Below are 23,991 nucleotides of genomic sequence, written 5' to 3'. Positions count from 1 at the left end.
GTTGGTTCTGCAGAGAAGGGCGTTTGGTTAAACACACACTGGGCTGAGCAAACAGGTTGAAAATTCCCTTGGACTTTCTCACTCCCAGCACTGTCAGCCTGCCTCCAGCCCAGCTCAGTTGATCAGTGAGCAGGCTTTGCTTGCCAGGCTGCTTTGGCCAGATACCTGCTCGGGGTTTGTGTGTGCTCCAGGAGGAGGATAACCAGGAGAGGATGACGGGCCTGCAGGTAGGAGGTTGGGTGCCTGGAACCCACCAGTGCTGGCTGTAGAAACCCTTTCTCTGCTCACACTAACTTTCTGGGGCTGTTTCATTTTATTGTGCCACTTTTGTGTGCCAAGGTGTGTTTTTAAAGCTTTCTTGGGATGTAGTATTTTGCTGTGTTTCATCTATAAATACACATTTCTCTCCCTCTTCAGCTCCTTTGGAAATCATTCTTGGTCAGGACCTCTTCATGGTGGGAGTTGTCCTTTCCCCACCTTTGGCATGTGCCCCTCCTCCCGTCCTGTTTGCCAGGGGGTGTTTCCCCCTCAGCCTATGAAATCTGGCTGGCAACATCTGCCCAGATGTTGCAATCCTGGCTGCCATCTTCCCTGGCAGCCCCGGGAGCGTCTCCATTCAGGGCTGTTCCTCAGGGCCCCTTGCAGGGCACCTGGAGCAGCCAGGCTGTGGCCATGCCCTCCTCTCCCAGCCCCAGCAGGGCAGCTGGCAGGAGCTTTCCCTGCACCATTTGCCAGAGCATGGGGCAGCTTTGGGAGAAGGGTGTGACAGGGGGGTTTGTGGCTCAAGAATAGGAACACAAGATTTGCAATCCTGAATCTCATCAGCACCTCACCACTGTCGTGGGGGGCCAGCTGCCCCAGGGCCACTGGGGTGCATGAGCTGCTGCAGCATGCAGGAGTGGCAAGGCCTCACCCCAGGACATGGTGAGTCTCAGGAACTTGTGTAGGATCATCATATTTCTCCCTGGACTTTCGGGATGTAATTGTTACTAAGCCTGTTCCTGGTCCTGGAGATACATGAGTGTGCTCCTTCCCCACCTTCTGTAATGCTCATTATTTTACACAGTGCTCTTGCAGTGCTCATTCCCCTCTGAGGAGTTCTGTCTCCTCAAACAGTAGGATTTCACTGTGCTTCTTCCCTGCCTGTCCATGACACTTCCCAGCCCTCACTATCCTCTTTCAGCAGCAGGACAGCCTTGTCCCTGCACCATTCCAGATGAGGATCCAGCTGGTTCATGTCATGGCTGTGATTGCATCTTCCATGTCCATCTCTGCCTCACTCCTAGCAGCCCTAACACCTTGTTGGCCATTGTGGCTGTGGCTGCAGGCTGAGTGTGGGTCTGCCCTGAGCTGCTCATGGGAACAGGCTGCTCTGCCAGCAGCTCCTCTTTGGGACGTCACATGTGTCCCTACCCCGTCACCACCTCACCTGCTTCACCCTCTCTTGGCTCCTCTCCTCCAAAACTGTTGGTTTGCCCTTCCTCTCCACTCCCTGGCATCCATCCCTCTCTCTTGCTGTCTGCAGATGTCATGTCCCAGCCTAGAGCTGAGCAGGTCCTTTCAGGAAAGGTCTGGCCCTGGGCCATCTCCAGCACTTTTGGAGCACAGAGATGTTGAAATGTCAGGGGAGGTGGCAGCTTTGTCTGGGGATATTGGCCCTGCAGCACCAGGGCAGAACTCTGGTTTGTGTGCTCTGGCTTCATCCTGCCAGGAGGCTGTGGAGCCCCACACAGAGGGTGACAGACCCGCTCTGCTCGTTGCCCCAAATGCTCATGTCAATGTTTCTGCATTTGTGTTAAACACTGCAGGGCTGACTGGACTGAGCTGATAAAAAGTGCCATGTTTCTCGTTGAGACAGGAATGTTGTTTCCCTGTGTCCTGCAGCAGGAGCTGATAGAGAAATACATTATGCAGTGTTTGAAGAAGGGTCTTAATTACTTTGCAGACTATGTGTTCAGACTTCAAATGCATTTTTCCCATGCCTGCTGTCTAATCTGGAGAACAAAAGGTTATGGTTTATAGGTCAGAGCACGACACCCATTGCGAGCACTCTGCTTTACATCCCAGTTATTCCAATCAATGAGCTGTGCTGAATTTTTTATGCTGTGCTGGGCTTTTATCTCTCTCATTTTATCGAAAAACTACAAAACAAAAACCAAAGTGGAGTCAGATGAATACCTAAGGTTCTGTTGGCATAAAAATCTACGGGATCTTGAACAAAATAACAACAGTAGTTAAAAGCAGGGCTGAAAACAAAGAGCCACAGAGACTATTTTGTGTAACAGAGAAACCAGCTGCTCAATTACAATAGTGCCCATCAACCTACCCAGCCTGGAGATTTCTATAAGTTACCTAGGAACTGTAGAGGCCAGGTAGAGATGTAGGGGGAAGTGCTCTGGGACTCAAATCATGGTACCACTTCACAGAGAACGGTTGGGCTCTATTTTCACAGATTTTTCAGCCCTGGAAGGATGCTCTGCTGCTGGGCAGGCAGAAAGAGATCATTTCCCTTGGCTTGGGGGCACCTTGTGCAGCGCAAAATGGGAAATGAGAGGTGGGAGGTAGATAAATAACAAATAATAAATACTAAGAATAATACCTTTGGCTACATGTCACAGACTTGGAGGATGGGAAGGGAGAGAGGCCGTGATGTGCCTGGCCCTTTCACCACTGCTCCCACCAGCCTGCATCAGCAGGGTCCCTGCACGGTGCCCCAGAGCCCTGGAGCATGATGATTCCAAGGCATGCAGGGACCACATGTGGCACAGCTTTTTGGGAGCCCAGATAATGTTTGACACCAACTCCCTATGGGCATGTAGAGGAGAGAAGCCTCTCTGAGGTATGCCACAGGGAAAGAGAAAATGAAACAGGGACTAAGAAAAGCCACATCCAATCTCTAGGCGAAAGTCTTGGAGCCACACTCAGGGTGATGAATCACCAGCAAGGCGTCTCCCCTTCAGTGGCTGCAGTCCTGCCAATGTCTTTTTTTCAGCCCTCGATGCAGTTACCTGAGAATTCGTCTTTTTTTTTTTTTTTTTTTCCTTGGCAAGAAAGAATTTATTTGACCCAACAATGATGCAGCAGCTTCTGCTGCCCCCCCAGAGGCAGCGGGGCAGTGGCACCCCCTGCAGCCCCTGGTGCAGCCGGGGAAGGCAGCAGCTCTGCATCCCAGCATCCTTCCCAGCCCGGTGGGAAGTGCCCCTGGCATCGCTGTGCTGGGGCACAGAGCAGCTGCTGCTGCCGAGCTGGTTTGTTTCTTTCCTCTGGCCCAGCAAGCAGAGGCAAAGGGACTTTTGGGGATGCGGATGGGCAGTTCAGATGTGCAGGTCCCCAGCTTTTTAGCCCGAAGGACAAGGGATGGATTTGTCACAGCAAAATCTCTGTGCCTCCTTTCCCCCTCGCCCCAGCAGTGCGGCTGCCGGGGAGCACACGGCGCTTGCCAGGGGCACAAACCCTCCGAAGAGCCACTGGCTGTCCCCTCCCTGCCCTCCATCAGCATTCAGCAGAGCCTGTGGAACCTTGCTGGCTGCGCTTCCAGACAATCCGCTTGCTCCCTCTTCGTCCTCTTCCCTCTTTCCTCCCCTTATCACAAGGCTGCCCGAAGGCAAATGCTCGGACAAGCTCAGTGTTACCGGGGAAGGAGGATGCAGTGTGGAAGTCTCAGTTAATTCTGGAACTGCTGCAGTCCCATCAGATATTGCTGCATTTCCGTTCAAAAGGAGGGAGGGGGGAAGAAAAACGGGGCGGGGGGGGGGGGGGGGGAATGTTCCAATACAATACATTTGCCAAGGCTGCTTAGGTGACCTACTGCTTTGCATATCAATATGCTTCTCGCAGAACCCAGCGGAGAGCAGCTCCTAGCGATGTACATTCATTTACAAGACGAGAGAAATATCCTCCCTGAACCGCGGGAAACCGGAATGTTTTCAGGTTCAGGCTGAGCAGGGCTTCCAGCCAGCCTGGGCCCCCTGGGAATGGCCTTCTCTTACAGGTCGCTGAAAGGAGCCTGAGGGAAACACATGATTTCTCTGGAGGTTTCAGGCTTGCTCTCTGAGTGTCTGCTACACTGGGAAAATTATAAGGAGGCTGCAAATTGCCCAAGTTGAGCACCCCTGGGGGGAATAATCCAGGCACTGTAATGCTATATATATATAAAATAAACCAGGTTATAGGGGCTCCTATAACCAGGTCTGTCCACTTTAATCTCACACCTGTGCCTCCTGGGGGTCATACCACGCTGAGGATTGTCCCTGTGCCTGCCAGGGCTGCTCAGTGCTGGGGACAGCCAGGACGTGTGACAGCCAAGCCTGAGGGCTCCTGGGCTTTGCCATCCTGGCACTGCTGTCTGAAGGCTGACGAGCAGCCCCGCTCCTCCTGCAGTTGTTAGAGGGCAGTATTAATATTTAACTCCCTCCCAGGCCACGGGGCTGAACCGCCAGCCACTGCCAAGAAACACCTCTGTGTTCATGCAGAGTTCAACAGAGCTGCTCTGTGGCTTCCTGGAGCATCTGAAGGGACTGTATTTACATTTCTGACAGTGCAAAGCCAAGGTCTCGGTTATTCCTGCTTCCCTTATGTGTTTCAAGCTTGCTGCAGGGCTTTTCCCTGTGCTGCAAAGCTGGGATCTGCACCCACCCTATCCTGTGGCTTTTAGCCATGCTCAGACCATGAGAGCTGCAGGTATGACAGGATGTGTAAGTCTCTTCCATCTTGGGAATTCACTACTCTAGAGACCCAGACAATCACCCAGAAATTCATTAATCCTTGCTTACTACCATGGTGGACAGTTCATGCCCAACAGGACAATGCTTTTGTAGGGCAGATCAGTGACACAGTTTAACTTGGCTGTGTTTCCCTTCATCCCCCATCCCATCTACATCCTGACCTTTTCTTTGAGCACGGGGATTTATCACAAGGCATGCCAACCAAATGATTCCCAGTTTCATTCCCTAAGAATCTGAGGACCCAGTGAACAAATTTGCAAGGCAGTCTGGAGATTTTGGAACACCCATGACTGAAGCAAAGTCAGAATAATGTCAGTGCACAGTTCTTCCTATCCATCACCCTGTTGTCCTTGACTCTGACAGTATATGTCATATTTGGGTTATTTCTCAAGTACCTTTATGGAGCAGAATGCTGTCAAAATAGACATGCAGCCTTAGGAGAGCAATTCCTGTCTGTGCTTCCCAGCCCAGCACACGGTTAGCTAATGAAGCAAATCCAGGAGCTGTGAAAATGGTCTGTGGCAACATGCAAACAGATCACTTGAGAAAGTCTTAATGCATACAAAGAGCCTGGAAAAATGCATGGGAAAGCAATGGGTGGGTGGTTGGGAGAGGTTTTGATTGTGTTTTCAAAACAGTGATGAGCTGTGTGGTTTGTTTTACAGTACATGTCTGGATTTGGAAATGAACATGCTTCTGAGGATCCACGCTGCCCAGGAGCTTTACCAGAGGGACAGGTACTGAGGGTTTTTTAAGTGCTTTATCAAAATGCACTCTTGAGTGAATATCTAATCCTTTGGCTCCTTTTCATTTAAACATATTTCCTTTCTCTCTGCCACCATGAAAATTTCCAGGAGTCTTCTTTATACAAGACTGGAATAATAAGATGCTGGCAGAATTCAGAACTAAAGATTTTCATTAATACTTTCTATTTTAAGTTATTTGTGAGCTTCCAAGTTTCACCTTGGGTGTTAAGGCCTGCCTAAATTACCTCTGCTCAGCAACAGGGGCTTTTTTCCTAAAGGAGTCTGCAATACAAGTGACTCAGCCACACTGAGAAGGAAGCCACCAGTTCTGGATTAAACCAGAGCAGAAATTTGAAGATTAGCAGAGAGATATGTTCATGCAGGAGAGGCAGATTTCACAACTTCTGTAGGAATGGGGTTCAATTAAGCTGACATACAAGTCTTTGCCAGGGGAGAAGCTTCTTTGTAGGGAGGGGACATAAATAAATACCTGTAGTAATAAACTGACAGATTCATTTTTAAAAGTAACTTCTGAACAAGTTTGATGACAATAAATTATATGGGGTCATTCTATTTTAAGGGAAGGAATTGCAACAAATGTGGTGCTACCTTCTTGGTGCCCAAAGGTGAAAAATGAAACCCTGAAGAATTAAGTCTCCCTCACCTCCTTTTGTGCTGGTCTCCTTTACACCAGCACACACTCTGAGGCTGCCTGTGGCTTCCCTTGGGTCTCCTGTAAACTTGGGACTTGGATGGCAGCACATCTGCTATGAAGACAGGCTTAGAGGGTTGGGGCTGTTCAGCCTGGAGAAGAGAAGGCTCAAGGGAGATTTTATAGCACCTTCCAGTACCTAAATGGGGCTACAAGGGACCTGCAGGGGGACTTTTCACAAGGGCATGTAGTGGATAGGGCAAGGGAGAATGCCTTTAACCCAAGAGAAGGCAGGCTTAGATTAGATATTAAGAAGAAATTCTTTGCTACAAGAATGGTGCAACACTGGCACAGATTGCCCAGAGAAGCTGTGAACAGCCCATCCCTGGAAATGTTCTAGATCAGGTTGGATGGGTTTTTAAACAGCCTGCTCAAGTGGGAAGTGACCCTGTCCATGGCAGGTTGGTTTAGGATCCTCCTTCCAATCCAAACCATTCTAGGGATTCTATGACTTGGTGCTAATTGCCAATTAATTACTAATTGCCAATTAAATCCCTTGGTGCTCCCCTTCCCTATCTGTACAGAGAAGCCAGTAGAATTAAGGTTAAATGGAGACCTTTTGCTTTTCCTGAGCTTCCTGGATTTCCCCAGTTCTGATATTTTGCATGTTTGTGCCAGTGAGGACACTGACACACAACACAGGGACATGGTGAATGCAAATGTCCCCTAGGTGTGCATGGCAGCCCACGGTGTGCTCACAAGAAAGACAAACTGCTGTGCTGGTTCAGGTGGTAGTTGGGCTGGTGCAGTGTCCTGTTACTGAGGTTGGCTAGAAAAAAGGTAAGATATAGGCACTTAAAACTGGAAGATCAATAATAGTGACTGCTGAAAAGGCAGTGGGATGTGATGGATGTGCTCTTTGAGGATTTCCACAGCAGCACCACTTTGCAGAGCAGACTCCTCCAGCTCCTGGCTGAGGTGCTCTCATGGACAGAGTGTGGACTCCATATCAAAAGAGTTAATAGAAAAATCTGAAAACAAGTTAGACAAAAAAGATTTTCAGTCCCAGGAGTGGATCCTTTCTCCGATGCAGTATTTATAAGACTGGCATCTGCAGTAGTGCTGGCTAAGTTAAAAATTCCAAGGGTTATTGATCCCCCTGCTTCACTGCATGCCCGTACTGACAAGATGGAGCTGGAGGGCTGGAGGCTACACACACACTGAGAGCTTTAGCTCTCCCCTCTGCCCACCTCTCAGGGCAGGGTTTGATGCTGTATGGATGGCTGCTCTGCTCAGCAGCAGGATACAGGATGCTATAGTAGACCTTGCAGGAGGGAGATGGGATAGCAAATGGTGTATGACTGTCCCACTGGGGTGTTTCCTGCAGTTCTCAGATGTCTTTGCTTCTTGCTGATCTCAAACGAGTAGATGGTGGCCTACTTAGATCAAAATGCTTAGTTTCTGTTCTCTGAAAAGGAGGAATCTGTCCTCCAGTTATGAACTCATAAGGGTTGCTAAAACCTGTGCTAGTTGTACCCACAGCTCTGCAAAGGGGGAAATGCCCCCTTTGTACTCCAAAGAAGGACTCTGACTGTGCAGAAACGCTGCAGAAAAGCAAAGGCTCCTACACAGGTCACTGATGCTCTTAGGCAGCAGGCAGCAGTGTCAGGAGGAAGCAGTACAACACCAAAACCCCTGCTCTGGGCACTGCTTCTGTAGGCAGAGGGCAGGAGAAGGGAGAATTCAGTGCATTCAGCCTCTGTTTCTTGATTAGCCTTTTGGAAAGGCAGCCAGACATGATGCTCTGGGGTAGCCCCTCTGAACACTTGGTCTGAGAAAAGTTTGTGCCCAACACCAGTGTGCTTTTCAGTCTGTATTCACTGGGGATTATTTCCTTTTCCCTGATAATCCTGTTTCTAACCCTGTGCAGCACTGCCCCTTGCAGCTTACTCTATTGCAGCCTCAGTGGCTGTGCTGACTCCCTTGGGCACTTCTGTGGTGTGTGGGAATGGTGTTTGGGGTCTGGCTGGTGCTCAGAGGAGCAAGAACACGCGAGCACTGGAGCTGAAGCACAGCCCCAGGAGAGCACAGCACCCTACAGCACCAGGGTGCCCAGCTCAGTGCTCTGCTGGAGGCTTCAGAGCCACGTTCCATGGCACTGCCTCACTCCTTTTTCCTTGTCCCCCTGCAGAACAACCCCCAGGTGTGTCCCTACGGCCTGTACGCGGAGCAGCTCTCGGGCTCTGCCTTCACCTGCCCCCGCGCCACCAACAGGAGAAGGTACCTTGACCCCGGCACTGGGGGGATGTGGCACTGGGCTGAGCTCTGGGGAGCAGGGGAGAGGCTGCCTCAGTGCCAGCACTGCTTCCTGCAGGCCCAGAAAGGTAAAAACCTCTGCTGTGCTCTGGGAAAGGAACAAGGACAGAAGACCACGGGTGAGGAGAGAAAAGGCTTTGGTGGGGAAAGTGGGTTAAAAAAATGCTGAGCAAGGGGTGGTTGGGGTGGGAAACAAAGTGGTTTTCTGAGCAAGGTGAGGAGGGAAGGGGATGTTCAGAGGGACCACAGAGTCCTGAATGGGTTATGTGTGCTGTGTGAAACAACAGCGGGGTTTCAGCCCTGCTGCTTCTATGGAGAGATCACCCCTGGCCCTGGCACTGGTGAGCAATTGATGATGCACAGTGTCAAAGCCAAGCCTCTGAGAAAGATTCTTTCCTCCTAAGGGGTGTTCCTGCACACTGGTTGGGGCCAGTGAGCTGCTAGATCAGTCTGTTCCCATTTTGGGGCTGCCCAGGGCCTCAGAAAAGTGCCAGGACCCAGCATGATCTTTAACACCTCAGCAGTGCTGGGAACAGCTTGTTCCAGCCAGCAGCAAGCTTCCCAGAGCTCTGTCCCGGTTGTCAGGCTCCAGCCATAACCAGATTGCAGAAGATGGGTTTCTCTTTTTGCTGCTCCCACTGTGGCTCTTCTGTCCCTTTTGCTGCTTGTTCAAATGAAAGGCAAATGCATCATCTGAGATGCCTCTGCTCTCCAGGCTGGTGCCAGCTCTCAGTGTGTGTGGGAAAGGGATGAATCATTGTTTGCTGCACGAAGTTGTCCTTGATGGAATTTTTCAAGCTTTCAAGGGAGAGCTCCCTCCTCCCCTCTCCCACTTGCCCAAAGTGCAACCACCACTGTTAGCACATCACAAGCATGGGCTGCCCTGCCTAGCTCAGGCTTTTCTGATCCCCTCTGCTCTCTCACCTGACTGAAAGCCCAGCTTTGGGCTTGGCTGCAGCATGTAGGGTGTGTGGATGCTGGAGTGGCAGTGCTGGCAGGGCCCACAGCCCCTGCAGGCAGCAAGGAAAGAGAGTGACAGTCCCAGGCAGTGACAGAGACAAGGGGGACCTCCTGCAGCAGCAGGAAACATCACACAAAACTCTGGCCTTTGCTGCATGGGCATGCCCAACCAAGCAAGGGATGCTACTTTCTGTAAGGCATCCAAATTCAGATACAGGCTGTCTCCAGAGAGCTCCTCTGTTCTTTCCATTGGACGCTGCTCATCCCTGCCTTGTCTGAGCTGCTTTGTAGCTGCTTTAAACAAGCTTCTTTTTCCAACTGTGAGATTGTTGTATTTCAGCAACAGAAAAGGCTGTATCTTTATTTTTTCCTATGCAATTGGGTGAATGTGAATTGTGTGTATTTATGTGTAAGTAATTACACGTAAATACACACAGACATTTACCTATATAAAGCAGGATATGTTTGTATTTAGAGCCCATAATAAAAGCCATCTCTCTGGAAACCTCTGGCTGTGAGCTGTTGTTTGCTATGTAATCTTAATATTAATATTACTAATTTGATGTTTAATAAACCTCTTGTTCCAGTTGCCACCCATGTAAATGTTATTCTAGGAGCTCAATCAGCCAGCAGCCACCCAGAGGGTTTAACCTCTTCCCCAGGCTAATCCAGGTGTTTTCCTTGTTTGTAGCTGGCTGTATCGAATTCTGCCTTCAGTCTGCCACAAACCCTTCAAACCTCTCGAGGAGGGCCACCTGACACACGACTGGGATGAAATTGAGCCTGACCCCAACCAGGTAACCATGCTGGAAGGAGCCCTGGTCCTGCCAGGAGTTCAGTCAAATGTCAAACTAACCAGAAGTGCAAAGGCACTGAGTTGCAAGAGGTCTGAGGGAGCCATGGGTTCCTTGTTTGCCACCTGTCCATTGTTCCTCCCCACGGTCCCCCAAGGAAGGACAGCCCTCCATGCTTGTTGCTTCCCATCTTGGAAGATCCTTGTGCTGCTTCCCAGCACGGCTACAGTGCCACAGGGTTAGATGTGTGCTACCTGGCAGCTCCCCTGGGGGTTCCTGCTGGACACCTTTAATCTGCTCTCTCTTCTCCTTCCTTCAGTGCCCCCCATGCAATTCTCGTGCCCCAGCTCAGCCAGCAGAGCAGCTGCATGTCTCTGCCATCCATCCTCTCCCTCCCTGTGCTTTTGGAGAGGCTGCTGGCTGCCAGCCCATTTCTCTGCAGCCCTTGTGGGAAATCTCTCTTCATTCTGGAGATTCAAACAGAGAGATGGCATTTGTCTTCCTCTGTTACAGCCTTGCCATTGTCTTTAATCATGATTTCGTCCCTGCCAGCCGCAGAACATTTGGTTTTGCTAATCTGTTGCCATTCTCCTCTCAACATCATCTCATGGTCATTGGTTTTCACTTCTCTCAGGTTTTGCCCTTTGATGCATCATGATCAGCTAATTTCCAGCCTCCCGGCAGCCTCACCATTTGTCTAAATAATTTCCTGGATCTGCTGGAATATGTTTTCCAGCCATTGACCAAGGAGCAGTGACAGGCTCATATTTACATGCCTCTGGTGCTCCTTCCCAGATAAAGCTCCAATGACTTCTGTTATCACCTCATCCATCCTTGATGTCCTTTAGCACCTTTATGATTATTTATGATTACAGTAATTCCAAGATGCCCAGCTCTCAAGCGTTTGAAACCATTTATGTGTAGTACTTTTTTTGTCTAAGGAAACAGCAGCAAAGCCTCTGCCCACTGCCTCTCTTGCCACTTTCAATGGCAACCACCAAACCCAGGAGAGTTATTTCCTGGAAGTAAGTGGGAGCCACCCTCCTGCTTTCCTTCTTATCCTCTCTGAAGCAAAGCCAGAGACAAGGTTCAGTTTGCTGGACAGCACCTACTCTTCCCTGAGATGCTTTGTGTTTCACCCAGGTACTTATGGAGCTTCAGCAGTCCTCATCCATCTAAAAAGATGCCATATGGAGGCACCATATGCAAAGCGCATTGAAGTCAATGGGGAAAATGACCCTTTAAAATTACCCAAGGACAATGGCAGAATTATAAAAGATGACAGAACTGAAAAGGAGTCAAATGTGATGAAAAAATATAGGGTGACATCTGAGCAAGAAATGCTGAAACAGAAGAAAGCTCTCCACACAGGAACAGAGATTACAAAGGGAAACTATGATTGAGAGGCAGGGAAAAAACAAATACCAATAACAAATGTCACAGTAATAAACCAGCCAAACAAAAACAAGCCAACCAAACAAACAAAAAAGCTCCAGACAAATATAAACTGTGGAACTTCTTGTGAGAGGATGCAGGTGGATCCAAATCCAGCAAATATTTTGGACTCCTCTGGCACTTTCTGCCTGAGGACCTCGATAGGCTTTGCAAGAAGTAATTAGTGCCGCTCATGGCTCCTGCTCATGCAGGCAGAGCTATTTCTGCTTTGGAAGTGGGGAAAATGAGGTGGAGCAAACAAAAATGTCACGTTTGGGTCACAGAAGGACTGAATCATTTAGCAGGGAGCACAGGACCATAACAATTTGACTGTGGAAAGCTGGCTTATCTGAATTTTTTCACTCTCAAAAGTGTTGTTAATAGAGACAGATTTTAAATAGGATTTTTTTTGACCTTGGCACTACACAGGCCTGCCAATTACTTTACAAAATTATGATTAAAAATTTTAAAAGCCCCCTCAAATAAATTTTTTTTTAATTAAAAAAAAAACCACAGCAACTACAAAACCACTTGTAAACCAGATGATCAAGGCAACGAGGCAAGAGAGGAAAGAGACAACTCAGCAAGGAGAAGCAGGGGAAGGACAGGGGTCTACTTTCTTTTGAATTACCACTATTTGTGTTCTGATCACTGGCACCTCCTTCTTGTTTTTTGTTTGCTGCAATCTAGCTGCGATGGAAACCTTTTGAGATTCCCAAAGCCCCTCAGAACAAGATGGACTTTGTCAGCGTAAGTTGGGGAACCAGGGCACCTGGGCATCCTCCATCTCTCTTTCCCCTCAGGGGGTGGCAGGGCACACAAGATGCTCAGAACTGGGGTAATATTGGCAGGTTTGAAACCACTGGGCTTGCAGAGCATCTATGGGAGGGGAGAGGATTGCAGATTTCAATCAGCTGGCAGTGGGCTTGATTTTCTTCATTGACTTTCAAGGAACTCTTAAAGAAGGAAAAAAGCCCCCACCCTCAGTTTTCCCCAGACCCTTGGCTAGAAAACACCAGCTTACATGGATTTTAAGAAACCTTTATTATATTAAAAAGAATCCAATGCATTTGACAAAGGGCCATGCAGAGGAAGGCTGGGGGCAGTGTGGGAAGTGAGAGAGGAGGTGAGTCCCAGCCAGAGGGAGGGGAGAGGGGAGGAACGAGGGCTGCCCCTGCTGCCCTGCCTTCTGCTCACTGCTGGTGCCTCGGGTTTGCCTGCAGGGACTGCACACCCTGTGTGGTGCTGGCGAGCCCCGAGGACGCAATGGCATCGCCGTCCATATCTTTGTCTGCAACACCTCCATGACTGACAGGTCAGTGCCTGCTGCGCTGGTGGCTCAGGCTGCTCCAGGCTGTCTGTCTGTCTGCCACCACCTGGAGTCCAGCTCCCAGCATCCCTGTATGTCCTGTGCTCCTGTGTGCACAGGCAAACATGTTCTCCATGTCCACAGCGGGTTGTGGTCAGACACTGGAGGAGTGCCTGAGGAACCACCAAGAGAAGTAGGCATCTGGACATGGGGTGCAGCAAGAGGAGGTGTCTTGGATTTAGGTCCTCCAGCAGCTCCTCAGAATTCAACACACATGCAGCAGGCACTGCTGCTCCCTGCAGGAGCTCAGGGGGGAAATGAGCCCCACTCCCCAGCTAACAATAGCTGATGTGCCCATGAGTGCAAAGGCAGGGACCTGGCAGAGGTCAGAGAACATCCTGCTTCCAGGCTGGGCCGTTTACTTAAGAGCTGGACTTGATGATCCTTGTGGGTCCCTTCCAAGTCAGAATATTCTGTGAATTTGTGAAACTCTGCCATGTCAGTCTCCCAGAGCAAACCTCCCCAGCTGTGGCTGTGGTGTGCACAAATGCATGGGGCTTATGGCACCTTAATCTTACTGTTTCCCTTTTTCTTTAGATGCCTTTATAATTCCGATGGCGACTTCCTGATTGGTGAGTTGATGCTTTGGCTTCTTTGTTCCTCCAGGTGGTTCTACCTGGGCTACCACCTGCCTGCCTCTTTGTTTTTCCGGAGCCTGGGGCTCTACAGCCAAGATTTGGAGGAGAGGGTTGGCTTCACCCCCATGCCATGCAGATTTGGTGGTCTGGCACCAGCTCTGCTCCTGTGCCAGACCTCAGCTTTTTGAGCAGTGATCCAGCTTCCTCAGGGATCATTTCCCAGGGCTCCCTAGACCGGTATTAGACACGCCACAGGCAGAGGTTTTCTGGAAATCATAAACCTCAGGATTTCAGAACCGCTTACAGTTGGATGCCTTTGTTGCTTTAGCCCAATATTATTTGGCACGGCAGCTTAGCTCCCATGCTGTGCCAGCCTCAGGCAACCAGACTGCCACAGCAAGCGTGGAGGTTGACACATAAAGTCCACACATGCTGAAAAATATTCTGAGTGGTATCAGAAGGCAGATATTTGCTTGTATCTTTCTTGAGTAAGGAACAGGAATGCCTTCGGGACACCAACAGGAACATTTGTTCCATCAAATAGCTATTAAATTGTTCTCACTCACCTCCCTCACTACTGTGAAGTAAAAGTGCCAGGGCAGGTTTTGTAAATCTGCTAGTTTTTAAAGTCAAAATGTGAGCTCTCCTGTGCCAGAACAGTCATGGAAAACAATGCAGATGTTAGCAGAGTATTGCTTCTACCCTCGGGAAGCAGTTATTCCCAGACATCTCACACTGCCACAGTCCTGACAAAGATGGGTACAAGCACTGTTTTGTATGAAGATTGTGAGACAGAGAGGTATGGACCCAAATGTATCAAATCCCATTTATTTGGACTGTGGTGCAAAACTTACACCAAGGGGCCACAAAGCTTTGGCTCATCCAAGTATCTTCTGTGACATGGGGATGATGGAGCTGGCCAGGAAGCTTCACCCCAGTGCATGTGTCTCTGCTGCAAGAGTCTGCATGGGAGCCCAGACTCCCTGTGTAGCTGTGCCAAGAAGGGCCCATTGCTCTTCCTTGGAGCCTGGGTGCTCTGACAGGGAGAGAGAAGGTGGCAATCACCACACTACTTCAGCTCCTCTGCCTGCATTTTGTTTCCACAGTGCCCCAGCAAGGAAAACTGCTCATCACAACTGAGTTTGGGAAGATGCTAGTGGAGCCCAATGAAATCTGTGTCATCCAGGTAAGGGCTGAATGCACCTTGTCTGTGGCTCAGAGCCAGAGGTTGGAGCAAGACAACTCCTGCACTCAGCTGCTCATGGTTTGTCAGCAAAGTCCTGGGAGGATCCTAGTATCTTTCTTCATTTTCCAGCAAGGAATGCGTTTCAGTGTGGAGGTGTTTGGAGAGACCAGAGGCTACATCCTGGAGGTGTATGGGGCACACTTCGAGCTGCCTGACCTGGGACCCATTGGTAATGATCTCGTGTTACACCTACAGTGAATTCCATAGGGACAGGCATGAATTACAAGCCCAAATCCATCACATCCTCCCATGCACATGCTCCTTCAAAGAGTTGTTTTCCATTCCAGCACTGTTATTTCCCAGAAGAGCCCAAAAAAATGTGACACACTAGTTGTCCAGAGATTCCCCTGGCACTGAAGGAACCATTTGTCCCCCACCCTCTTTCCTATTGTTTTCTTTTCAGTTCTGGTCAGCGTGTCCCCATCTGCTGGCTCTGAAACTGTTCCTACCAAAAGAAACCCAAGAGGCCATCACCACTGATGCCTCGTACTTACAGAAATGGCATAAACTGGAGTGATAGGAGAGAATTTTTCTGGTAAAAGGAAGGGCAGATTTCAGAGGCAACTGAAAATGAGATATTCCTGAAGGCCCATTTTAGATTTAATCAAGTGGTTTTTTCCCCCCTACTTCTGTTAACAGAGGAACCTTGGAGCTCTAGAGTGCTTTAATGTCAGAAACTGCTTCCTCTGGAGAATTCTAAACCAATAAAATGAGCAGCACAGGACTTGGACCAGCAAGACATTCACATCCCTGTGTGGTGGATCTGGGGAGGATCTGCTTTCACTGAGTGCAGGTCTAGCTCTCAGAAATCACAGATCCTCTGTGCCAGATGCCTCCTGCTCTGTGCAGAGTCACAGATCATGATGGCACAGCCTCTTGCTGCCATGACAAAGATATTGCGAGGGGACACAGCATCTGAAGGCCTGCTGCCCACATTGTGATTGCCCAGTCAGCTTTCTGGCAGTTCTCAGCTCAGGTTATGTCACCTTCCTCAGCCCTTGGGTACTGGCCTCCAAATTTATCTTGCTGAGAAAAACACCTCCTGGTTGCTTCTACTAAGATTGTCCCAGGGAAGGGAAGTGAAACTCCTCTTGTAACAGCTGAAATAACTACAAAACCAGTGCTAACAGTTCTCCACTTTCAGACTGGTGTTTTGGGGTTGGTTGTTTAGTTTTAGGTTGGACTGGGGTTTTTTTCCCCACTAGATATTTTTAGTTCTCAGCATGACCTAGAGGACTAGCCATGCTTCAAGCAAATGAAGTGGTATTATCAATCAGTAACAAGCTTGGCGTGGCACATCTGTGTTCAGGGGCATTTGTATCTCATGGCCATGGTGAAAGTGAAGCTTGTCCTTCTTTCAATGGAGAACCAACCCAATCTGCAGCTGTTCAGTGGAACCCCACTTGAGCATCTCTTCTGTGTGAAATTCTGGGCGCACCATTTTCCATATAGAGCCTGCAGTGTTTTTCAGCAGCTTGCCTTTTAGTCAGCTGCAGCTTTCTTCCATTTCCACTTATCTGTGCCTGCTCCACTTGATTATTGATATGGTTGCCCAGCCTGTTTGTAATAAGTTTTCCCATTAGCTAGTTTTTCAGACACAGTTAGACTTTCTTTTGGATTTTGGTTTGGAGTTTTTTGGGTTTTTTTGTCTCCAGAAGGCAGGAACCTATTATAAGGCTTACTTTCTGGAGAAAAGAAAAAGTCTGCACTTGCCTGTAAACCTTTTCAGAAGGTGGTAATTATAAGAGCTCCTCTTCTCACCATCTACCCGCCTTCCCCTCAGAGACCAAGATCCTTTGTATTTCCGTCTTACTTTATTTTAACTTCACTTTTCACTTGTAAAAAGTGACAGCTGGAGAAAAGCAGTGACTGTTAAACCTTAGCAGCAGGTAGTAATGTCTGCATTTTTATCCAAGAAATTCAAAACCACTTTGTAACAATAATACTAACGAGGAGAAGAATGCTCCAGCACCCATATGGTGCTTTGCACTTTGAAAATGCACTCTTCACATTAAGCAACCCCTCAGTATGCCCTGAGTCTGTAGGTATCACTATTTTATTGCTCTCTTTGTTAGCATTCAGAAATGCATTTGGCCCCCTTGTGACATGCCTCATAACTTCTGCATGGGTAAGCATCCTGTCAGCAGGATGTCCAGGAACAGAGAGCAATTCATCCTCCATTTTTCACTTAATTCCTGGTTGTTACATGCCTTTAATTGAGGATGACGTACTAATCTTGTTCAGAAGGCAACTGGTGGGACCTCTCTTAGTCACAAAGGGAGCACGGACCTGAATGCTAGGATGAATTACAATCACCTACTCATAGGAGCACAAGAAGTACATGACTATTTCAGGTTCCATGGTGGGCCAAGAAGCAGTTGGGTCACTCATAATACAGAAAGGCACCCACAAAGCCAGGAAATGGCACCAGCCTCTCACTTCTCCAGCAGATTGCCCAAAGAGCTTTGTCACCTTTTGTCCTTCTTTCCCAGGAGCCAATGGCCTGGCCAACCCACGTGACTTCCTGGTGCCCGTGGCGTGGTACGAGGACCGCCAGGTGCCAGGGGGCTACACAGTGATCAGCAAGTACCAGGGCAAGCTGTTTGCAGCCCAGCAGGTGAGGATGCCCTGGGAGAACAGGTAACACAAGTGCAGTGACTGCCAGTGCATGGCCTGGGATATGCAGCTCAGTAGCAGGGATGTCGTCTCACTAAGCCCTGCTCACTTATGTGGAGCAGAACTGAGCCCTTGTCTTCTAGGGTCATTCATTTTCCCAGCGGAGGATCCTCAGTCTGAAAAAAAGTGTTTGTGAAGACTTGGTTGTCCAAAACCTCAACAGTGTCTTTGCCTTCATAAGTTTATGGTAACGAAGTAGAAATGAGGAGCTGATGCTACTGTGAAAATCCAGAGTTTCCTTACCAGAGCTGGCATTGCCCAAACACTGCCTGAGCACCGAAAAGCTCTTAGAGACCAAACCCCAGAGGGAAGGCTGAGGTTCACCAAGAAGAAATGCTGAGGAAAACCTCGTCCTCACAACACTGGGCAGTGCTTAAAGAGCTGCCAGTGTACCTCCCATCAGTACAAAACCCACTTTTCACTTGGGAAAGAGCAGCATCCTGCATATGTGCAGCATGTTGGAAGGCTGTGTGTGGTAATCCTCTGTCTCTTTGCCTTGCTAGGATTACTCCCCCTACAATGTTGTAGCTTGGCATGGGAACTACACGCCATACAAATACCACCTGGAAAAATTCATGGTCATCAATGCTGTTGCTTTTGACCATGCGGTAAGTTCTGGAACTGGGCAAGACAAAGTAAAATTTTGTGGCCACTGTACCACCCAAACCCACCCTGAGCTCCAGGGCTTCTGCACCTCTTAAAAAACATGTTGTGCTCTAAGAAACAGTGTGAAATCTTTTGTGCTGCTTTCCGTGGGTCCAAACCAAGATTTCATAGGGGAAGACATCCTCCTTTGTGGTACAAAGACATAACTGGAGGTTGATCAGCTTCTTAAACAGCTCTGTGCAGCTTAGCATAGAATTTCTGTGCCCTGGAGGAGGAATGAATACTGATGCCAACATACACTGTGCAACTCAGCAAAAACACCGTTGCTTCAAATTCTTGCCTTGATTTATTTCTTGCTATTGGACAGGCTCCTTCCTCTGGTTCCTCTGAGTCCAGCACTGAATTCCATTTTGAAGAGCTGGCAGCTTTTATTGCAATAATTTCTAGATTTTATGGAAAATAACTAAGGCCAAAACTAATGTAAGCAACTCATCTAAAAAAGACACCAATCCAGTGGGAGAGATGAAATGTCCACAGCAATGCAAATGGGTATGCAAGGGAAACTGGAGCATTTCTAGTGAGAGAACCAACTGAAAGTATTGTTTAAAACTCCAGAAAAATCTGCCAGGGGAAGGACAGGTTTGGGATCAAAGCCCAGAAAATAATTTTACTGGACTAGAGATTTCAACAAGCCACAATTTCTCTGCAATTTCTTCTCCATTTGTAAACTACGAGGGCCATGAGGCTAAATGCCTCTAGCAGGATGTTCCTGTCCTCCGTAACTGGCTAAGGAAAAGGTGTGGTTTTGTGGTAGGAGTGTTGGAGACTGCTCCTGGAATTGCAGTACCTCATATTGCAGTGTTGTCCACCCTCCTCATCTATGCTGCCAGCTACGAGGGCCAGGATGGGAAGGATTGCCAAAGCTGCTCTAAGGAAGAACCATCCAGACCCATTCCTCATCCTCCCTGTACAGCATGGAATTGAGTGCTGTCCCCCAGGGACACTGTCAGGTGCAGGTGACAAAAGTGTTTAGGCCAGGTAGAGGCTGTATCAGTCAGCTTTACCACCCAGGTGACCTGAGCAGACAGCTCTGAGCCCTGCTCCATTTCATGCTTTTTTGCTTTGCTTTTTTCCAGGATCCTTCCATCTTCACTGTCCTGACAGCCAAGACGACCCGTGCTGGCGTGGCACTCGCTGACTTTGTCATTTTCCCCCCGCGCTGGGGGGTGGCCAACAACACCTTCCGCCCCCCCTACTACCACCGTACGTCTGCGCTGCCCTGGCTCTGCCTGAGCCCAAGGCTGCAGGAAAGAAACAAGTCCCCATTTGTTTGAGAGCATGTGCAAGGAAGCTGCAGCCTGGTTTGTTGTCCTTGGCTCAGTTAGTCAGCTTCTTGGAGTCAGTCAGTCCTCCCTGGAAAATGGACAAATCCAAAGATGTTCCTATTTAAAGCATCTCATGAAAACTCAGAGGTGATGGGCCATTGCTTCTGCATAGGTGTATGTGTCTGCACTCGAGGGGCTCCCACAGAGCCTGGGTGCATATTGAACTTGGCATTGTACAAATGAGTCAGATATTGTCCTGCCACCCAGCCGTGAATCACTTAATATCTCATTAGAGTACATAGATAAAGAACAGGAGAAAGGGAAATATCATACTGCAAGCGGTGAGAAGCCCAGAGGGGTGTAGACCTGGCACTGGTATGGTGGGATCAGAGTTACAGCAAAGGAGGTAATTGGCTCTCCACAGCCCTTCTTCACCACCTGTACAGTGATGGAGGTATTGCTCACATTTAAGAAGCCAGTGATGAGGAATTGGCTTCTCAGGCAGGGAATTGGTTGATATTTTTTTGGATTTGGTTGATATTTTTTGGATTTGGTTGCCATCTGCAGATCTGGATTCTTTTTGGCAATTTTTTGGCTTCGTCTTGGCAGAGCATGGCAACATGTTGCATTGAATGGATCCTAGAAATCCAGTTCCTGACATGGGACTCCCCTTCCAGGGAGAGGATGAGACACCCTGCCCTGTGAGATTGAGGAGGAAAGCATGGCCATCCAGCACTCCTTACACCAACAGCTAACAGGCTCCATCCCAGAAGATATCAAGTGACCATGCTGTGGTCACTTTGAAGTGCTGAGAGGATTTTTGCACACTTACTAACCACAGTTTAACAGCCAGTTCCTTCTGCCACTTAAATTATTTCCAAACACCTTGGAGGCCAGCAGAATTAGTGGCACTTGCAAACATAGCACTCAGCTCTGCAATCATCTGAGTAAATTCCACAGGCAAAGTCCTGCCCTGTCATTCTGCTTTCATTTGCAATAATGAGGGTGACAGGAAAACACATCTCCTGAGTGGCTGGGATAGTGCCAAGACACTTTTCCTACGCCCTAGGAGGTGAGACACACTGCTGGTTAACTACAATGAAGTTGCTGCTCATCAGCAGAGTTGTGCTAATTTTACACAGATGCAACGTGAGCCATAACAAATATGAAGATGTTCAACTTTGCTTTCTTCTGAGCTAAAAGGCAGAAAGAGCTCTCCTTCTCTTGTCCATGTTGTGATGATCTAAGAGCACCCATGAGGACAGCTGTGGCTGCCACAGCTACTCACTTGACCAAGCACATAAGCCATAAGCTGGAGCACTAAATTCAGGATGAGTAGGTTGGTTGTCTGCTCTACCCCAGCCATGGAGAGGAAGAGCTTGAGTGAGTAAGGCAGACATTGGAATTGTCAACTATCAAGACACTGCACATGTTAATTCCTTCTGCAAGTAGTGCTGTGACAAGAATGTTGTTGCATTAAGAGAGGAATAGCAGGACTGAGGAACTCTGGGGTAGAAGTGCCATATTGATTCCAACAAGTTCAATTCTGCTGAAGTCCCTTCTCTCCAAGTATTTCACCAGGGGCTTATTTTGCTTGCTAGAAATCCTTTGTTGCCTCCTCTCCTCAGGTGCAGTGGAAAGCCTGTGTTCAGAGAATTTTGATGCACTCAAGAGTTATATTTCATTAACTTTGCTCCAAGTATAGCAATGGTGTTTCAAAAGTATTCCTCTTAGACACTGTAACAATTTCACATACTAAGGGGGTTGTACAGCTTGTAAATACTGACTTCTCCTGGCTGCATTTACATCCTTAGAGGCTGTGAATTACTCCTAAGTACTTTTGAACCTTGACTGAAAAACCCTGATACACTTTTTATACCATGGGCATATATAAATTCTGTCTGAGAGAGTTCTTATGTGATTCTCATGATGGTGGGTCCTTAATACCTACTGGCCACTAAGAGATTTTAACTTTACAACATCCTGCTTGTAGACAACACTATTTAAGTAACAGGGAAGAGAGGCACACCTAAGATGTTTGGGTTCACATATGAAATTTGCAAGCAAAAAAGAGACTGGACTCTGCTCATCTCCTCACTTTCCTACTTACCTGCCCAGTCTTCCTAAGAGATATTAAAATTTCTGTTGCAGACAAATTGGTATCTAGCTCTCAGGGTCTGTACTGCAGTTTAAATGCGTCAAGTGCAGTACATGAGCGGGTTCAATGAAAATCTTGTAACTATCCAGTCCTACATGAGACACTGACAACTTGGAATGAAAATGAATGAATGTTTGCATACATATATAGGCCAACTCTGCTTTGAGCTAAATTAGTTTTGCTGTTAAACATTTCAGACTCTGGATTGTACTTAACAAGGATTGAACTAGCGGTTAAAAAGGGCTATATATAAAATAGCTAGGGAAGCATGTCCTGATTTTGCAAAAACTAACTGCTGAGCAGAAAGATGCCATATTGTTTAGTCACATCAGGTGCAGGAAAGCTGAAAGCTTGGATGACAGGTGTTAAATAGTTTCCTTACAGGGAGCATAACTCAGTAAGTACTGAACAATTACATATAACCATCCTTGCCTACGTTTGTGGTATGTTACTCTAGTGGTTTCAGAGGGTCTACTGGAAGTTATTCTTCCTCAGGGAAGGACAGATTTGGCTCCTTGTCTTTGGGCATACAGTGGATGTAGAGAAATAGGCAGATAATGCATGAATTAAAAGCATAAGGTAGTGAAGTGTCTGACTGCACTAGAGGTGGTAGAAGAGGATTATCAAAATAATTTCCTGCTTATAACCTGGGACAGCAGAGCAAACTCTCCCATAAGACTGTTGATCAGGTATACTGTGTCTGTAACACAGGGGTGATTCCTGAACTTCCTTTCCAACACCTCACAATCCCTAATCCAAGTCTGTAAAATTAGGTTATACCATGCAGTCCTTATGCAGGTGTGTTACGAACACAGCTCAAGATGGCAGGAAAAGCACAGGTCTAACAACATAATTTAGGGATTGGTGGAACCCCCTTCATTAAGGTCATTTCTAATGAACTTCCTTCATCAGGGAGCTCTTTAGTGTTTCTGAATTCAGGAAGTAAAATCCTGTACAACTTTACAAGCATTGCCTGTAGGATCCCTGATGTCCCCTAGCATGATAGATACTGTCTAGAAACTTCCACTCCACCCTCTGCTTGGCCCAGCTTAGCTCATGGGTTTCAAGGAGCTCACAGCCTGTCTGTAATCCCTCCCAACCACTGTTCTTTGCAGCCTCTTCTCTTTGCCTCCTGCAGGGAACTGTATGAGTGAGTTCATGGGGCTCATCAAAGGCCACTATGAAGCAAAGGAGGAAGGTTTCCAGCCGGGAGGCGGCAGCTTGCACAGCATGATGACCCCTCACGGGCCAGACGCTGACTGCTTCGAGAAGGCGAGCAAAGCCAAGCTGGAGCCAGAGCGGGTCGCAGACGGGACCATGGTAAGGAGCCAAGGGAGCTTGTAAGAGTTGGGGTAGTGCCCACTTTTAAACTAAAGCCTAGTACTGTCCCTTCTTGCTGGCAAGCTGGAAAAGTACTTGGACCCAACTGCTGCAGCATTCAGCTCCCTTACCAGTGAGCACTGCTCAGCTCCCAGGAGCTCCCCTGGAGACATCCAGTGCCAGGCAGCTTTGATCATCTGCTCACATGTACTGCTGCCTGAGCAGGAAGCTGGGAACTTCATTGTTGTCTTAGCCTATGGGCAAAGAAGCAAACACCCTGACTGTCCTCCTGTCTCTACCCCCTAAGATCTAATGATGATCATCAACAGACCTTGAACTAGAGCTTTTGGAACAACCTGGTTTTCCTAGGCAAGCAGGGAGTCCAAAGTCACTCCTGAGACTAATTCCACTATTGCATTGAGAGATCTGAAGAGCATTCTCCCTGAGTTGGTCAGGCTGAAGAGATAACCTGGAAATACTGGACAATGCATACAAATCCTGTTTGTGCTAGAGCAGACACCTTGCCTGGATTTAAAATTTTCCTTTTACCCTAAGCTACCTTTCCTCTTCCCAACAGGCCTTCATGTTTGAATCATCCCTCAGCCTTGCTGTCACGAAATGGGGCCTCCAGACCTCAAATCGCCTAGATAAAAACTACTACAAGTGCTGGGAACCTCTGAAAAGCCATTTCAACCCTAAATGCAAGTAAAGGAAAGTGCTTACTGCATGCAACATGAGTGAAGGCACTCATGGAAAGGCACTCATGGAAATCCAGCATACCTACATGTGTGATGGCACAGTCAACTAGGGCAGGGCAAAATGCTCCAGCACAGAACAGCACTTCTACCAGCCACTGAGCCACAAAAACCATCATCCCTAAGTAACATGGGAGATGCAATAAAACCCATCATCACTCTTAACTTTCAAGTGCCCAATTAAAGCTTGTGACATGTTGAAACTGAAATAGTTGTGTGGCTCTCACCACATGGAGCTGGTGTGAAAGCTGCACCTTGTGTGGACACGAGGTGCCAGCTAGCTCCCATTCACAGGGCCTCCTGAAAATACAACCCCGTGTGAGATGCTAGGG

The 23,991-nt window shown here is 48.2% G+C and overlaps 1 protein-coding gene across 1 annotated transcript; it reads left to right on the top strand.

Moving 5' to 3' along the window:
- Positions 1-73: 73 nt before the first annotated feature.
- Positions 74-23,868, top strand: HGD (homogentisate 1,2-dioxygenase). The gene is made up of 14 exons (XM_059465836.1): positions 74-227; positions 5,390-5,461; positions 8,314-8,402; positions 10,090-10,195; positions 12,317-12,376; positions 12,850-12,941; positions 13,533-13,567; positions 14,680-14,759; positions 14,889-14,988; positions 17,312-17,436; positions 17,999-18,103; positions 19,238-19,364; positions 22,723-22,904; positions 23,482-23,868. The coding sequence occupies exons 1-14, from the start codon at positions 213-215 to the stop codon at positions 23,611-23,613; spliced, it is 1,320 nt and encodes a 439-aa protein (XP_059321819.1). The 5' UTR covers positions 74-212; the 3' UTR covers positions 23,614-23,868.
- Positions 23,869-23,991: the final 123 nt, after the last annotated feature.

Source organism: Ammospiza nelsoni, chromosome 2 (assembly GCF_027579445.1).
Source record: "Ammospiza nelsoni isolate bAmmNel1 chromosome 2, bAmmNel1.pri, whole genome shotgun sequence".
Classification (NCBI taxonomy): Eukaryota; Metazoa; Chordata; class Aves; order Passeriformes; family Passerellidae; genus Ammospiza; species Ammospiza nelsoni.
The sequence above is the reverse complement of the archived record's forward strand: the minus strand, read 5'-3'. Positions and strand labels throughout refer to the sequence as shown.

Coding starts and splice junctions, on each gene's coding strand:
- HGD (XM_059465836.1), top strand. Junction 12,942..13,532: donor AACACCTCCATGACTGACAG/GTCAGTGCCTGC, acceptor CTTTTTCTTTAG/ATGCCTTTATAATTCCGATG. Junction 22,905..23,481: donor GGGTCGCAGACGGGACCATG/GTAAGGAGCCAA, acceptor TCTTCCCAACAG/GCCTTCATGTTTGAATCATC.